The sequence below is a fragment of the Chaetodon auriga genome, chromosome 11 (genome assembly GCF_051107435.1).
Source record: "Chaetodon auriga isolate fChaAug3 chromosome 11, fChaAug3.hap1, whole genome shotgun sequence".
NCBI lineage: Eukaryota > Metazoa > Chordata > Actinopteri > Chaetodontiformes > Chaetodontidae > Chaetodon > Chaetodon auriga.
Genome location: NC_135084.1, coordinates 2,422,983 through 2,440,250, shown reverse-complemented (window position 1 = coordinate 2,440,250; position 17,268 = coordinate 2,422,983). Strand labels below are relative to the sequence as shown.

Sequence of the window (17,268 nt, the reverse complement as noted above, 5' to 3'; positions counted from 1 at the left end):
TGAAGTCCCATGATGGTCCAAATGCTTTAAGAGATGTTGATGCCTATCATGAATATAATTGTGGAGGAAACAAAAAATGTTGACAGTTTTTTTGCAGAAATATTGTCAAATATGATTTTATTTTGTGTGTCCATGTGTAAAAATAGGATTTTATTTTGTATTTTCATTGTAAAAATATGTTTTTCATAACCTGATACTGGTGGAGCTCTGGTCATGAGTGGAGGAACAGAGAGAGGGGGAGTGGGAGCAGAGGGGGAAGGGTGTTTGCCCCCTGCAGGGCTGCTGATGGATGCAGGGCTCCTGGGGTTAAGGGGAGGGCAGCCAGGCCCTGAGCCAGGGTACAGAGTGGCAGCTACCTGCCGCTCATCACACACACACACACACACACACACACACACACACACACACACACTCACACACACACACACACACACACACACACACACACACTTGCACGCGCACACACACACACACACACTCCCATAGCTTTGATTACAGTTTATAGTATAATACTCCTATACACATTGTCTTACTCACATTGACCCACTTCATATCTCACACGTATCCTCACACCCACACACACACTAATACTAATGCTAATGGGAGGTTTTGAAGGAAACAGGAAAGCAAATCATCTGGAAACATGAAGCCTGTCAGAGGAGCGGGTAACAGATGAAGTGACTCCAGCGTGTGATAAAGACAAAGCAGAGCTCCATTCACAGCTCCACGCTGTCTTTAATGCCATCATATTACACCATCAAGGACACTGGGGGCAACTGACTGTGGCTGCACCTAATCATCTCCTCTCGAGCGCCCACTGGTGGGTCAACAGTGTATGACAGACTGACAGACAGTGAAACCATCCTCTGATGGGAGAGAGGCTGTGGGTAGTTTGAGATGTCACTTTGGATGTGGTGAGGCTGATATGTTTTCTCATGAGGTATTGAAGCCAATATAAACATTTAGTCATAATTCAAGTCACCCTAAAGAAACTCTTTCATAAAAAACTACCCACCAATTTTAGGCTCTGTGGAATTTACACTACAAACAAAGCTGAGTGATGTTCTCAGTAGTTCTCAAGCCTTCCCAGCTAATTTAGTGACACCTTAAATGATGTTTATTAATCAGATTGTGCTGAGTTTCTGTGTCCTTGTTGTGGCCGATACTGAGCAGACTAATTAATGGTCAAATCAATCAATAAAATCTAACTGATGTAATGGTCCTGTTGAATGGCTATTCTACAATAAAAGGGGATGAATTGCAGATAATTAATGTGGCACATCTCTTGAGTAAAAAACTAAATGGGCCTCTTTAATGTCAGTGACCATGCTGTGATGTGTGAATGTCCCACAGGCCATCTTACCCACCGCTGTCTGCTTCTCCTCTCGACTTGATGATTCACTCCGTCATCTTCAGCAGCTTTGCTTTCCAGAAGTTTGTGTATTAGTTTGGATCATTCCACAAATAAATCTTTATACGCCCGTTTGTCCCGACAGTTGAGTTAAATCTGAAAGAGAGAAAAAGCTGTTCTCTTTATCAAATGACCGGGGGGGGCGGTTAAAAACGCTAATCGCCTGTAATCCTTTTAATGTGTCTCACACTTGGCTCTGTTAATACACAACGCTGAGTAGCTCCAGCTTCAGCTTCCCAAAACTGGAAGAACAGAGTATTAATGGACATGAGAGCAGAGGAGGGATGAGCAGGAGGGTCTGCGGGGTCATGAGGTTACAGCTGACCATTCATCACAAACAGCTGATGTACTCAGAAGTGTGTCATCATGAAGAGAGGCGGTCATTTTTTTTTTATTTTTTTATTTTTATTTTCGTGCTTTTTCTCAGACTTGTGGCGGCAGCGCGCGGGGCAGTCCAGGCTCCTCCTCGCCTCTTCCCCCCTCCCCTGCCAAGTGTCGACCGCTCCTCAGGTAGAGATGTTTTAAATGGGGAGGGGGGGAGCTGTGGCTGTCCGCTTTTGTTCTGCAGAAAAAGGGGGCTTGTTCTTAGCATATCAGCCTGCCATTTTAACCGGGGGTGTGTGAGCGCCGAGCCAGAGGCTTGACACGGGAGTGGTGTGGGATGGGAGCAGAGAGAGGAGAGAAGGAGCGTCCTGCCTACAGTCCTGCCACAGCCGAGCGGTGCAGCAGCATCGAGCCATAGCGAGAGCACTGAGGAGCCCGAGCCAGCCCAGTCCTCTCTACAGCGGGATCTCACACACCTGAAGGAGTAGCCCACCACAGGGATTACAAACTAGGCCGAACAGTTTGACAGCACGGACGAACTTGTTTGTAAAATTAGAACAAAACCCTGCAGCGCCTTTCCCAAAACTTCAACGCACAGCTCCGCTTCTGCAAGTGCACTTAGACTTTGCGCAGCCTTCTGACAGACGTCTTCATTTTCATGAGAATCGATCAATCACTGTTCTTCGGCTATTTCAGCGGAGCAGGAGCTTGCCTGTGATGGACAGTGATTTGATGAAGAATGTGTCCGCTGTGCGTGCATGAGCCTCTCTGTCAACACCTCTGACCTTTTTGTGGATATTTGATTTCTATCGAGATCAGCTGGACTTTGCAGCTTTGAAAGGAACGTGGTCAGAATTAACTGGAAGAGCTTTCACCTCCATCCAACATGCGACCCATCCCATCCAGACTCAGCTATCTGTGAGTGCTTTTCCTCCGCCACTTCCACTCTTTACGCGCTGTTAATGCTCCTTCACGCAGCTCCGAAGTGACTTAATGCATGTTGTTTTTCTTCTTTGCAGGTTTCTACACTTATTTGCATTTTGCTACTATGCTCAGGTATGTCACCGCTTTTATTTCTATCACATGAATGTTTTTTTGAATGTGTCTTTTTTTATTTTGGGCGCTAGAGTAAGGATTAGCTTCAAAAATCTCTTAAACATATGGCAGTCAAAGCTTGTGATGCACGGTGCAGTAACAGCGAGAGGAGGAAAGGTGAGGGATCATCATAACATTATGTGATACAACAATATCGGATGGCTCCCATGGTGCGACGGGCAGCAGGGCGCGCGGCCTGCTGGCAGGTTGCTGATGAACATACCGGCCCTGGCACATGACGCGCGGGCACAGACGGGGCATCGGGGCAGAGGGAAATGCTTGCAAGTCTTGTAAAAAATGTCGTGGGGCACAAAAGAACCAGGGCCAATGTTTCCGTCAGCAGCAGTCATTCCATCACAGCGGAGTACGGCGGACAGACAGATTGAAGTAAAAAAGACAAAAAAAAAAAAAAAATCAGACTGAATACATAGCTGAAGTATGTTCTGTTAGTTCCCAAAAAGAAGAATGAGAAGTCGAACATTTATCCGGCTCATAGAGTGTTTTTGCTGTGCGCTGTGGCGCACATTCTCCTGTACGCACAACCTGTAATCACACCGCGCGTCTTTTTTGGAAGCTGATAATTTAATTTGGCAATGGCTCTCCTGGAAATTGTTACACTTGTCATTAGGAAAAAAAGAAACGACAACAAGCTGTTGTTGCGTGAGGATAGCTTTTCCCTCTGTGTTTAAGCGCTTAAATCATTTCCTACAGTAACTAGAAGACACACAATTGGCTCAGTACTCCAGTCCTGATTTTTGTCTCCCTCTTGGACTGTGTAATGTCGGTATATTAAAAAAAAAAAAATGAATAAAAAGATAAATAAATAATAATTACTATAATAATAAATGTACACATACTGATGATTGTGATGATATCTAATTTCTGACAGGTAACCAATCAGTCCCCGCCTAATTTCACGCAGCATGTAAGCGAGCAGAGCAAAGTGACGGACCGCGTGAGCCGCAGGTTGATCCGGATATACCAGCTGTACAGCCGGACCAGCGGCAAGCATGTGCAGGTCCTGCCCAACAAGAAGATCAACGCCATGGCTGACGATGGAGATGTGCACGGTAAGAGAAGCCCCGCAACTCCACAAAGACACGAACTCCTGTTCATCACTGAAAAAATAATCCCCGAGATCCCGTAAATGTTAACGGAAAGTGGGTCAATGTAATTCGATTTTTTCAAAGTTTTTAGATAATGACTTTTTTTTCCCCTTGAAATTTTGCACCAATCCAAAGAACAATCTGGATTTATTTCACGTTAATTTTCCAGAAGTAAAATCTTCCACTTTGTGCACACTTACTCTCTCCGTGGGCCAACAAGTTTATACTATTTCATTATTTCTTTTTTATATCCAAAAATGTATCCATCATATTTGATCATTTTTACAATGTAACTCCCATTTTTATTTCTGAATTTCTTTTTTACTTTGTCATTAAAATTATTCCTGGCATTTATTTCCCCCTGAACATGTCTCCAGGCCACTGTAGTAATGTTATTAAAGGCAGGCGTTGTAATATCCCAGCCCAAAGCATTTAAAGAGCAAAAAATATCAAAAGTAATTCACCTCAAAGTCATATATTTAATTGTATTGTTTACATTTCTTTTATAAAGACATGTACACCAGCATGTAAATCCAGTATAATGAGAGATGGTATTTCCAATGCAAATCAGTATATTTGCAGAATTTATCGAATAAAGTCCCATTCATTCAGTCAGTCAGAGTTGTTTCTATTTCTGTCTTGCTTCAAGATGCTGAAATGTCCAGACAAAAGTAAAAACCCCTATCAGCAGCATTTTATTGAAGCATTTACCCCTTAACCAAGCAGATGACTGTTGAAGGTGGTCAACCTTTGCACCATTTGTGATCCCAGTCTATACTGTTGGAGGGGAAGAGGCTTGGAGCGCAGAGAAACTGTCCAGTGGATTGTAGTTGATGCTTGAGGTGATCCTCCAGAGATCCTGCAGGTCTGGAAGAGCCATTGGAAGAGTCATCTTACTTCTACCTCCCGAACATTTCCTGCATCGCGCCTTCTCCCCCCTCCACCCCACCTTCAACCCCTCTCTGCCCAGCCTCAGAACCACTCATTGAGCTCTGCAGCTAGTCTGGGCTACAGTTTTTGTTGCATTTAAAGTAAACTGAATTCCATAAAGAACACACTCATTCTCTTAACAGGGCAACTGATAATGGTGTGTTTGCTGCTGCTGTCTGGACAGGGAGCTCAGTTGTTTAAGGATGTAATTGTGTGCATGTGTGTGGCCTCAAAAAGAGTGTGCAAGCTATTCAGGTCACCTGAAGTCTGTTTCTCTGAAATGAGAGAGAGGGGACTATGAAAGTGTTAAAGGGGAAATGTGTGTGTGTGTGTGTGTGTGTGTGTGTGTGTGTGTGTGTGTGTTCTACGTTTGAAAAAGACTCTGCCCCTTATTCAGCTCAGCTGTAGCTGCTGGTTGTGACCACATCTATAACTTTCCGACATGTTGTGGTTAGTCATTGGGTGGGTTGGAAAGGTCTGACCATCCTCAGTGACCCCAGTAACCTGGCGTCCGATGCCATGGAACCAGTTTTATGAGACATTGTGGATTAAAATGGAATTTATAAAAGGTCATCTGCTATTGGCATTAAATTTTCTGGATCAATATCAATGAGAATGTCAAATCTCTGCAGTGCAAACTCATCACATGCAGCAAACTGAAAATGACCTGAAGATAAATAATATCATTCTGCAGAAGTTAAATAACAATGAACTTCACTGTCTTGTTATTTTATGTTGTTGAAAAGCAATGTAAAATTGCACAAAACTCCATAAAGTCATGCTCCGTCAACTGTCTATATTTCCTGTTTCTTTCAGTATGTCTCAGGGTATAGAGATAAATATGGGGCTTTGTGTGTGAGGTCAATACAGATTTATTTGAAAAAGGAATTCTTGATGGGACGGCCAGGATCGCCTCTTTAGCTTTCAAAGAATCAAGAGACACGTGGTTTTATCATTTTGCAAGAATTTCAGCTTGCATAAATCCACAGGAATGGTCCCACAGGTTTTGGTGTGTGTGTGTGTGTGTGTGTGTGTGTGTGTGTGTGTGTGTGTGTGCGCGCATGTGTGAGAGAGAGAGAGAGAGAGTGTGTATGCATGTATATGTGTGTGTGTGCTTTTGCATGTGTGTGTGTGTGTGTGTGTGTGTGTGTGTGTGTCTGTGTGTGTCTGTGTCTGTGTGTGTATGCGCGGTTGTCAGGAGAGTATGCATGCTTGGAAACGCAGCATTTCTGCATATGTTGTTAATGCTCCTATGTCCACTGCCTTTATGTGCACTGTTAAGTCATTCATTAGGGACAGGCACTAAAAAGACACATCTTGCTAAAATTACATGAGCCTTTTGCCAAGCATCATGCTCTCAGCTGTAGTTGCTAACAAAACTCTTTTTGTTTGATTTCTTTAGCTAAACTCGTTGTGGAAACGGACACGTTTGGGAGCCGAGTGCGCATCAAGGGAGCTGAGACGGGTTTCTACATCTGCATGAACAAGAGGGGGAAGCTCATTGGCAAGGTGAGGAGAGAAACTAACCTCAACCAGCAGAAGCAGAGGCAGCCTTACTGTAGCTCAGGTCAAAATGTCAACTTCTGGAGCAGCACAGCTAGAGGAGTTAGAAGAGGATTTAGTGTGTGTCTCATGGCCTTCTGTGTTGAAAAGGAAGACTTCATCATATTGTTGAGCAGAAGTTGAATTGTTGTGGCAACATGTCGAGTGCAGAGAAATCTAAATGATCAAAATGATTCAAAGAATAAGAAGTCACAGAAGCTCTAAAGCATAATGAAAAGTAATCTAGAATGAAATGCAGCTAAATCTAAGATTTTTCTGTTGAGGAGACGTCAAATCACAGTAAACAGAGGAAATTAATAGAATTTTGAACTGGCTGGGATTATTCATGACCACATGAATCAAAAGAGGTGGATGGATCACTGCACAGCAGATGAATACATTATTCCTCACCCAAATATTGTTCCAAAAATAACCCAAGGTGCATCAGCTTTCATGAGCTAATGGTATTTTTCAAATATGGTTTATAAATTCTATTTTTCTTATCTTAACACATCCTTTTAAAAGTCAAAACCTGATTAAATTGAATTGAACTGATCCTCCTAATAAGTATTATCTAGTGTAGCCTAACCCTGATGCAGTTCTTTCCTCTTGCCAAATGTGTATTTGTCCATAGCTGAAAATAGTGCACAACAAATGCACTATTCCCTCCTGTCTGAGTAACATTTGTTAAAAACTATAGTGGCCAGCTGTTTTAGGAAATTCCTGAGCCTTTTTTAATAATTGAACTACATATATGCAGGCTTGTGGTCTCCTGGGATTAGTTGACTATAAAGAAATTAAATTTAAATTCCAACCTGCAGACCATATCTACAATTCAACTGGCAGCTTCCTTTAGATGATAGAAGTCGCCTATTATGCTATATTTCTAAAATTTGCAATAATGTGTGTGCATGTGTGTTTGTTGCTGTCATGACCAGTAAGATTATGTAAAATGTTTTCCTCCGTGCATATTCAGAGTGTTTAGGCTAAGGTGTTGAGGCTAATGGGCACTAATGATAGTCATATGATAGCCTTACATAAATTTAATATTTGTATTTGTACAATATAAGGCTCCAGGTTAGGGTTTAGTCATGCTGCTGTTGCTGTTACGTGCATGTGTAGGTGTGTGTTTCAGGCTGAGGCTATCTCCCTGCCCCTCTCTCACTGTGACGACTAATAAACAGAGCTGCCAGCCTCTCTGCAGCCCCCCACACACACTCCCCTCCACCCACCCAGCACCCTGCCTCGTACACCATCTGCCCCTAGCTACCGGCCCAGTCACAGCCGGCCTCGGCCCCACTGTGTGTGTGTGTGTGTTTGTGTGCGTGCATGCGTGTGTGTGTGTGTGTGTGTGCGCGTGTGTGTGTGTGTGTGAGTGTGTGCATGTGTGTGTGTGTGCTGAAGAGAGAGAATGAGAGTGTGTTTTTTGGGTGTATGTATGTGCACATGGGTGTATCATGACTATTTTTAACACACAGTTTTGTCCAAAAAAGGTGGGAGCTTGTTACTGTAGGCTAGCACTGTGTGTCCAAGTCCAGTTAATACTGTCAGCTGACCTTACTGTACGTTTTGTCACTGATGCAAGTTGTATGATGTTTTTACTCAATCTCATCAACCTGAGGTCACACTTCACCCACCTTTGCATTTACTGTCTTATCCCTGAGCTGCATTGTTGCCTGAATCAACCTGATCTACTGGGGCCTCAACTGAACACAGCAGATAACTGATGAGATATATTTAAGGATCTATTGATTGTGATTCAATTCAGGCAAACCAGAAGTTAAAGTGACACTTGGGGGCTGATTAAGGCTTTATGGCTGGAGGATCTGTCCTGCAGCCACTGACACCACAATAGCTGCTGGATGTTTTCTGAAGGGGGAGAAGAGTCATCGCTTACTGTCATCCCCCTCTCTCTGATCTGTAATGACTGTAGCATATGCTGCATGTATGAGGGGAGGGCTGAGTGTGTGTGAGTGTGTGCGCATGCAGGGGGCAGGCTGCACAGGGAAACCTTTATACATCTGATATTTCCCATCTGTAAATCTTCATCGAGGATCTTCTCTAAACATTCCCACGAACTGTTTTTGTGTGTGTGTTTCTGCAGAAAAACGGACAAGGCCGTGACTGCATCTTTACTGAGATCGTTCTGGAGAACAACTACACAGCGCTAAGGAACGCCCGCTACGAGAGCTGGTACATGGCCTTCACCCGCCGCGGGCGGCCACGGAAAGGCTCGCAAACACGCCAGCACCAGCGCGAGGTCCATTTCATGAAGAGGCTGCCGAAGGGGCAGCAGCCCTCTCACCCGAGCCACCACCACCCTTTTGACTTCATCCACTACCCCTTCAGTCAAAGGACTAAACGTACACGATATTCGTCAGAGCGCTGAGGAGGGGGAGGAAGATAGAAAAGACAGAGAGAAAGAAGAGAAACTGACAGACTGACTGAATTACCAGCAGCCAACACGCTCCTCTACTCTCCAAAAAAAAAAACCTCTAGAGACATTTTTATACTGAGTGTTACTATATCTTAATGTGTAGTTTGATTTCTATTTTTCTCAAAGTAAAAAAAAAAAACTGTTAATAGACAAAAAAACATGAGAAATCTATTTTTGTACTCCAGACTTAGTACTGACCTGTGTAAAAAAAAGACAAAACAAAAGGAAAATTGTGTTTTTAGATGCACATTACTCATTGTCTGACTTGTCGGGGACATCTTAGTAGAGTGCATTGTGGTGTTTTTGTTTTTTGTTTCATTTTGACCAGTGGAGTCATTTTTTTGGACTCTAGCCTGCTGCTCAAGGAGACTTGAAGGGCCTTGATTGACCGCACTGCCAGTTAACGTTGCATTCAGAGACATAAACTGTCACACACTGCACAGGAGAGCACCAGGGTTCAGTAAATGTTGCATAAGTATGCAGTGTTTAACCTTTCTGCTAGATGCTGAGTAATGTCTGAGACCATTCTATGTCTTTCTCAAACAGTTCAAACAAACAGAGCTTTAATGGCATCTGATGGAACAATGTGGCAGCTACATTTGATAATCACAGGTTTCCTGTTCTGACTGTAATGTTGATTTGTACAAAATGCATTGAAGTGTGAGGAACCCCCTTGACACGTCCACGACCCCTCACCCTCTTGTGTTGTTGTTGCCCCCTGAATGTCTGTTTTTATACATATATAAATATATTTTTATTTGAGGATGTGTAAAATAATTTTAAGGATGGAATATTTATTTAAAATGTGTAAATGTACATTAAAAGACAGATATTAAACTCTTGTTTGGTACATTCTTGTTTCGGCCCTATCTGTGAAACCCCGAAAAGACACACACAAATTTGCTGACCAGCCTTATCCTCTATGCATATGTACTTAGCTGTATGTAAATACATTTTAGCTTAGTGTTGCTTTGATAGCACTATAAGAGCCTGTAAGATGTATAAAATAAACACAATACATTTGTGCGCAGAAATTACTTATTTTGCTTATTGTTTGTATCAGCTTAATATGAAATAAATGACCATGGACAGTCTCATCTAAATAAGATGCTTGGATTTAATAATAAAATGTTTAAAGCTATGTTCTGTTAATTTCTGTGCACAAATGATTAATCCAAAGACACCACTCACTAATTATCTGTATATATGTATCTGTGTATCTGTGCACACTAATTATTAAATAGAGAGATTTGTTAATTTGTGTGCACATATTTTTCTTCCTGCCTGCCAGGCTCCTTACCTGTGCTCCAATTGCTTTGTGTGTTTTTATACCTGTTTTTAGTATAAAAAAGTTTATCTTGACACAGAGGCAAGAAACTGTTAGGGAAAAACTAAAAATCATTGTGAAATTAATTTCAATTACTATACCATTTCTTGACTATTTCTTGACAAACAACATCCATCCACCCAGTACTTATGCATGCAGAGTCTCCAGCGAAAAAGAAAGTTGCCAGATATGGCTGCTGAGCACAGGTTTTTGTCCACAGGCAATGACACCTATAATCAATCAAATGTCTGACGGCAATGGTACCTTGAAGGTATCAGTCCAGATACTGTGATGCGTTGAGGTACGAGATGCTGGCAGCAACACAAAGGACTGTTGTGTTTTTGGTGTTGTGCAATGTGCAGGGCAGTTAAATAAATGCGGCTGAGTGTTCAGCACTTTCCCAGTTGCTCCTCTTAGTTTGATGTCACGCAGACATTATATGGAGTCAGAACTGTTGCAGGTAACTGTAATGCATTGTCCAGGCCTGCTCACTCATTTATGCCATGGGCAGCAAAAATGAAAACATATTCAGCTCCTTGACGTTTTAAGAGGAGGAACAAAAGAAAGACTGCATTTAAGGAACCCTCCAGAATGATGAGCAAGATAAGGAAGGAGTGGTGTGTTTTTGGTGTTGGCACCAAACCTGGCACCTTATTTGTAATGACAAGACTTCAAACAGCTGTCTTGTCTGTCAATGCAGCCCCCCTTAAACAACAAAATATTGATTTTACATTTCCTCTTTAGTACAGATTAAACAAATAGACATGTTAATTAGTGATTTTTAGAGGTGTTCATGCAGTAGCTGGATCTTTGAACTTTGGGCAGGCTAGCTGTTTCCCCCTGCTTCCAGTCCTTCCGCTAAGCTAGACTAATTACATCCTGACTGCAGCTCTGTGTTTAGCACACACTGAAACCATCTTGTCATCTTCGCTCATTTTCATTCATCCAAAACATTGAATAATTGTGAAGACGGATAGCTGCAACTTTTTTCTAAACACACTTTTGTGACATGTGGATAAGTAGAACTGGGGACCAAACCCCCAAACCTGTGATCAGTGGATGACCTGTTTCTGAGCCACAGCTGCCCTATTATTATGCACTGAAAGCAAGTGATCAAATCAAAATAAAACATGAATACTTATCTATTCTGTGTAAATGAATAGATACGATTAACGCATTTATAGAATTTTTACATGTGTAGCTTTATGCTACCTTCTACCCTCTACCTATACCAACCCTAAGTCATGACATCTGTGTACAAGGCAATAGCAGGTTCACTGCTAGCAATGCTAACTATGCAAGTCTTAGCTGTTAAATAGTGCTGCATGCAGGCAACCCCTGCAAATTTGACACCACAGCGATCTACATCATGGCTAATTTATTTAGTGTTTACACAATGTCAGCATGATTGTTAGTTAGCTGTATGTGGTCAGCTATCCATCACTGTCTTCCTGTCTTCAGAAGTTGTAGTAGAAGACAGGAGCGGTGTATGCGCATTCTCATTAGAAGTCTTCACAGGTCTGAACATTTGTTCCAGGCTTGTAAATATTGTATCTGAAACAGAAGTAGTATAAAGATACAAGCCAAACTTGAACAGAGCAACAAGTAGACCACATCCTGGGGGCCACATGGATTCACTAGGACCATGTGACATTAAATTTCACCATCTGCCCATATCCATGAGTGTGTACATGCTGACAAACATATGTGTAAGCATGCATGTTTACACAGAAACCCAATGTGGTAAAGCAAAACCACATCTGTATTGCTGGACTATTACTGTTTTTGGCATACAACATTACAAAATGTTGATAATGAATGTATCAGCAAAATGTCCACTGAAAACATATTTCACTTGTTTTCTTACAATCAACCCTTGCAATGCCATATCCGCTCATACTGCACAAATGTTCAAAAAAGGTTTACCATGAAATTGTCTGAAAGTGGCTAATTCTTGGAAAGCAACCTCCAGACCAAATCAATCAGTAATTTCTTGCATTTTGCCTGAAGATGGAGTAGGTGTTGCTCATGTCAACCTCTTCACATCTCCAATCAAAATTTTGTACAGGCCCTGGACAGATGGCAATTCAAGTCTGCAATTGACTTTATTTCAAAACCCATTCTAAACCCCATCTTTCTACTAACTTCCTTAGAACATTATTGATAGGATTTTTTCAAGTTTTGTATTTTGTCTGGAGGTTTGCTAAGAAATAAACATGTGCTTCTTCTCTAGTGTTAACCTTCTTAAACCAGTACCTCTTAACTGAACAGAAAGGAAACACTATGGCCTTTGGTTTCTCCCCACATGAAATCTGACCAGGGAAAGCTAATAGGGAGGGTATTCTTAGTCTGATCCCAACAGGGATAACAAGGTCATTTGAAGTCATGAAGAAGACACCTCCCTCCCTTTTCAGGAGATAGCAGCATGTCAGTGTCAGAGTGCTTTGCTGTTGTGGGGATGATACCACTGTGTTTGTTTTTAAGCTTTAGCTTCCTTCAGGTTCTGTAACTCTCAGTATCTCCACTGTTATTCTTTCATCACCCACCTTTTAACACCCCAGCATTTAATCTGATTGGACAATCCCAGCAGGACATATTGACCTCTTTGTGGTCCAGTTAGTGTCATTATTCAACATTCATCATACTTTAACCTGAAATAATAACAGTCAGTCCAAGAAACAGCAGTTCTGTTGAGGAAAACCTCTGCTGAATCACTCTGTCTCTGTGTGTGTGTGTGTGTGTGTGTGTGTGTGTGTGTGTGTGTGTGTGTGTGTTTGTTTGTTTGTCTGACTTGTGTATGAGAGGGTCAGTTTTTCTGTCAGCTTTTCTGTTTGTTTGCCAGCAGGAGAGCAAATAGTTCCAGCACTGCTGATTGAAAGTTGGCCATAAATTTCCTTCAAGAGGACATTTGTTGCAAACTATCATTCTCCTATCTCAAACTGACCACATCGGAGCTCTAAGGAACCCCAGACTGGTAACTTATATGCTTGATTTTTGGTCAATTTTGGTGTTGATTACAGATCACGATTCCAAATCAAAAATCAATCAAACTATACTTTCAGCTTCTATAACTGAAATCAATCTTAGTATGGTACATTTCAGAAAAATAAATATGCCAGTGTTATATCATGTTTGATACTATGTCACTTATCTATCTTAAGAAGAATATGAAAAAAAAAAAAAATGGAAATGACAGTTGTCAGGGCATAAGACCAATCAAAACTCACATCGAATCATGGATGTGGAGAGTCATGACAATGAAAATTTGTCTGGCATTCATCTGTGATTATCTCCAAAGACTCTACTATCCAGGAGTTCATCAGTGTCCATCTGCAGACAGTCTCCTCTCGAGCTCCAACTCCAGCTCAAACAGTATCTATCTCTCCCAGCCCAGAGAGTCATTCAAACACAGCTTCCAAACCACAGCTGCCACTTCCAGAACATTATTCGGGGTCCTCAGGTGCCTGCCAATCCTTCCTCATCCAGTGCTCCCTTAACTTCTTGCTGCAGCCCTCTTTCTTCCCTACGGAACAGTCACAAGTAGTATACTTCATCTTGATTCATGGTCAATGCTATAAGTATCCTGATGGACCCTTCCAAGTAAGGGTAAGAGTGGCCTGTCCCTGACACCTGCAAGGACCTCCTGAAATTCCTGGGCTTTACCAACCTCTACCACTGTTTCATCTGGAACTACAGCTCAGCAGGAAATTGACAGGGTGAAAACATGCCATGCTGATTATCCTGCCTCCAGTGCCTGTCCTAATAATAATTTGTTTGTTCCTGCTAAACTCAGCTCTCACGTCCTTCAATGGGGGCACTCCTCACACCTTGCTTGCCACGGCAGACTCCCGGGCCTCATTCAAACCTTACCTGTTCCACACCATCTGTAGTCCCATAAATCGTTGCAGCTCATGACTGGACATTAACAAGTACACCAGCAAAGTTAACCCAAATAAGATTGAAAAGGTAGTTTTTAATTTCATTTGAAAAATTCTAAAGGAGCTAGCTGCTCTAAGAATTAAGAGAAAAAAAAAATCTTGTGGGACACTTTAGGAACTTCTAAAACAGCAGTGGAAAACCTGAGTCAGTGGTCCTCAGATGAAAAGAATTATGTCTTTGCAACCTTGTTGAAATGGCTAATGAAACTGACATTGGTGTTAAAACCCTCTTTATATGTTACATAAGACAAAGACCAGGCCAGAACATCAAATTCCATAGTCCTTGAGTCAGTAGTGTGACTGACATGAAAATACAATAGCCTTATCATAACTGGTAAGAACAAATGACATAAAATCAGAAAACTCAGATAAAGACTGTTGTGCTTAGGAGGTTGATAGATAGTCACAGTTAGTACAGACCGCTGAGCTTTAATAACCAAAGCTACATATTTTAAGCTTAAAAAAAGAACACCTGTCCTCACTGTTGCAATAGGTAATAATGGGAATTTGGATAAGTGATACTCACAAGTTGACTGACTATAGGAACCAACAGTAAAATCTGTGGATTGACTTACCCCTTTAAGACGGTAATGTGGTGGTGGATCATTCTTTCAAGTCTGCTCAGTTTATACCTTTGCTCAAGTTACCCTCTGCCAAAGAAACAAGAAATATCATGTAAAATCATGTGTTTTAACAGCACATGCTGCCCAGTGACATTGCTTCTGACTAGGGAGAGTCACAATCAATTATGATGACAATTAGTCATTTGGCAGATGCTTTTATCCAAAGCAATGTACTTATCCAAAGCAACATACTGGCATCAGCCTGTACTGGCATCAGCCTGTCCTCTGGATTCCATCCCCCATTCCAATGGGCAAACAGAACACAAGAACCAGAAGATGGAGACTACTATGTGCTGTCTCATGCAACTCCTAGTTCTGGTCCAAACAACTCCTCCAAATGAAGTACACAAACAGCATAGTTCAGCTGCTAGCCTCTCACCTTTCGAGCCACAACTGTTTCTGGAGCAGGAACGTGAAGCCAGTGTCTCATCTGTCCAGGCCTGCACACTTGAATGCAGGCCCGCTCAATTCTCCTGCACTCCTTTGACTGCTACCTACAAGGATCCAACCAACATCACCTTCTGGTACTTCCTTACACCCCTGGACAGAGCGTCTGGCTCTGAAGCTGGCTCAGGCGTTCATTGGTCTATTTCCCATCTCCAAGGTCATCAACCTCATGGCTGTCCTGCTCCATATTCTGTAACTCATGGAGGACCACCCTACCCTCCACCTCTCTCAAACCATGGGAGTCGGGGTACTGTCAAAACCATGGCCAGCTCTTAGTTTTGTTATTCATGTTTCTGTCTTCATGTCATATCACTAACTTTCCTGTCATTTTGATCCTGCCTGTCCACCTCATTCCCCTCACCTGGTTTTCTCACGCGTCTACTCACCTGCAGTTCACCTCAGTAGCATCTGTTTATATAGCCATTCAGTTAATTCACTCCCCGCCAGACTGTCTGTAGTGTTTTGTCTAGCTTTCCAGTGGTCATGTATTCAGTTCAATTAAATTTTATTTATATAGTACCAAATGACAACAAAAGTTATCTCATGACAGTTTTCATACAGAGAGCGGGGGGGGGGGGGGGGGGGGGGGAGAGACAGAGAGAGAGAGAGAGAGAGAGAGAGAGAGAGAGAGCTGCACAGCAATGGCAATAACAAGAACAACTACAATAATAATAATAATAATAATAATAATAATAATAACATATGTACATGTATGCGTTTGATAGTATATCAGTGTACTTATGTGTGATATATGTGTGTATAATAAATAATATGTATATAATAATAGATATATGACTAATAATAATAACAGCAGCAGTTGGCATCAAGCAGGACCATGGCACTAGCACAATCATGATCCATATTCCTGGCAACATCACAATCCTTGAAAATCTACAAGATAAGAAAGCACCAGGACTCAGGCGAAGAGGCCAAGTTAGTAACGTGTTCAAGGGACATGAATGCATACAGATGAAGAGGGAGAGGAGGAGAGAGGAGCCCATTGTATCATGGGAAGTCCCCCAGCAGTCCAAGCCTATAGCAGCATAGCTGCGGGCTGGTCCAAGGCAAGCCTGAGCCAATCCTGTTACTAAGTTACTAAGTTATCAAAAAGGAAAATTAAACCTAAAAAGGGTGTCTGCCTCCCGGACTGAAAATGGAAGATGGTTCCACAGGGGAAAAGCTTGATAGCTAAAGGCTCTGGCTACCATTCTACTTCATTCTGTTCTGCCTGACCTACGTGTTTGGAGCTCTGCTGATTACCCTGACTTCTGATTCCTCTTCCTGCTCTTTCTTGGATTTTTTAAAAATTTTTTTTAAAAGTAAACTGAACTTCCTTTGTGCATTAATCACTTTCTGTGTTTTGTTTTTGGGTTCTATTCTGCCATCTATCCTGAGACTTTACAGGTTTTGGCGAATAGATTCTGAAAGTAAAACACTGGTTTATGGTAACTGTAAAATTGAAGTTAGGCATCTCAACTAATGTTATGGAGGGGTCATGACAATGGAAAAAACCAAAATAAATGTAGCTCTGTAAAAGGACACTTTTCTGGTCTCTTTACTGTCTGCTTCACCAATTAAAGGACACTTCCTGTACTGACAATAAATGTTTTACCCAAAAGGAATCCAAAATGAATAGAACAAAACTAGAACAAAAAAAACAAAAAACAAAACAAAACAAAACAAAACAAAAAAAAAACAAGGAAAAAACAACGTAATAGAGCCCTTTGGCACTGGGGCATTTTTTTTTCTTTTTGTTTTTGCCTATCCTCCTCCATTGTTGCCATGTGTAGTTATATTTAGATTATGCAAAACTGGAAATCCTCCATATTACTGATATTTATGTACTGTATATAAGCAGTCTGGTACCATTCCTATGATGCACTCAGACTGAAAATCCTCATCTTCCCGTATTCATACATTGGCCTGTGTTTGCAATCTGTGGTCATTAGCCACAAACATCCAATGGATGTCAAAGTAATATTTGCTGTCCGACAAACATGATATGACTCCAGAGGCCAAATGTGTAAAACTATGTATATATTCAGGTCTATAAATCTATGCACACACAAAACAGAAAACATGCACACG

The 17,268-nt window shown here is 41.7% G+C and overlaps 1 protein-coding gene across 1 annotated transcript; it reads left to right on the top strand.

Annotated features, from left to right (window-relative positions):
* Positions 1–1,826: 1,826 nt before the first annotated feature.
* Positions 1,827–9,696, top strand: fgf8a (fibroblast growth factor 8a). Its single transcript, XM_076743767.1, has 5 exons — positions 1,827–2,653; positions 2,755–2,791; positions 3,720–3,900; positions 6,269–6,375; positions 8,513–9,696. The coding sequence occupies exons 1-5, from the start codon at positions 2,622–2,624 to the stop codon at positions 8,795–8,797; spliced, it is 642 nt and encodes a 213-aa protein (XP_076599882.1). The 5' UTR covers positions 1,827–2,621; the 3' UTR covers positions 8,798–9,696.
* Positions 9,697–17,268: the final 7,572 nt, after the last annotated feature.

Coding starts and splice junctions, on each gene's coding strand:
- fgf8a (XM_076743767.1), top strand. CDS start 2,622: ATGCGACCCATCCCATCCAGACTCAGCTATCT. Junction 3,901..6,268: donor TGACGATGGAGATGTGCACG/GTAAGAGAAGCC, acceptor TGATTTCTTTAG/CTAAACTCGTTGTGGAAACG. Junction 6,376..8,512: donor GGGGGAAGCTCATTGGCAAG/GTGAGGAGAGAA, acceptor GTGTTTCTGCAG/AAAAACGGACAAGGCCGTGA.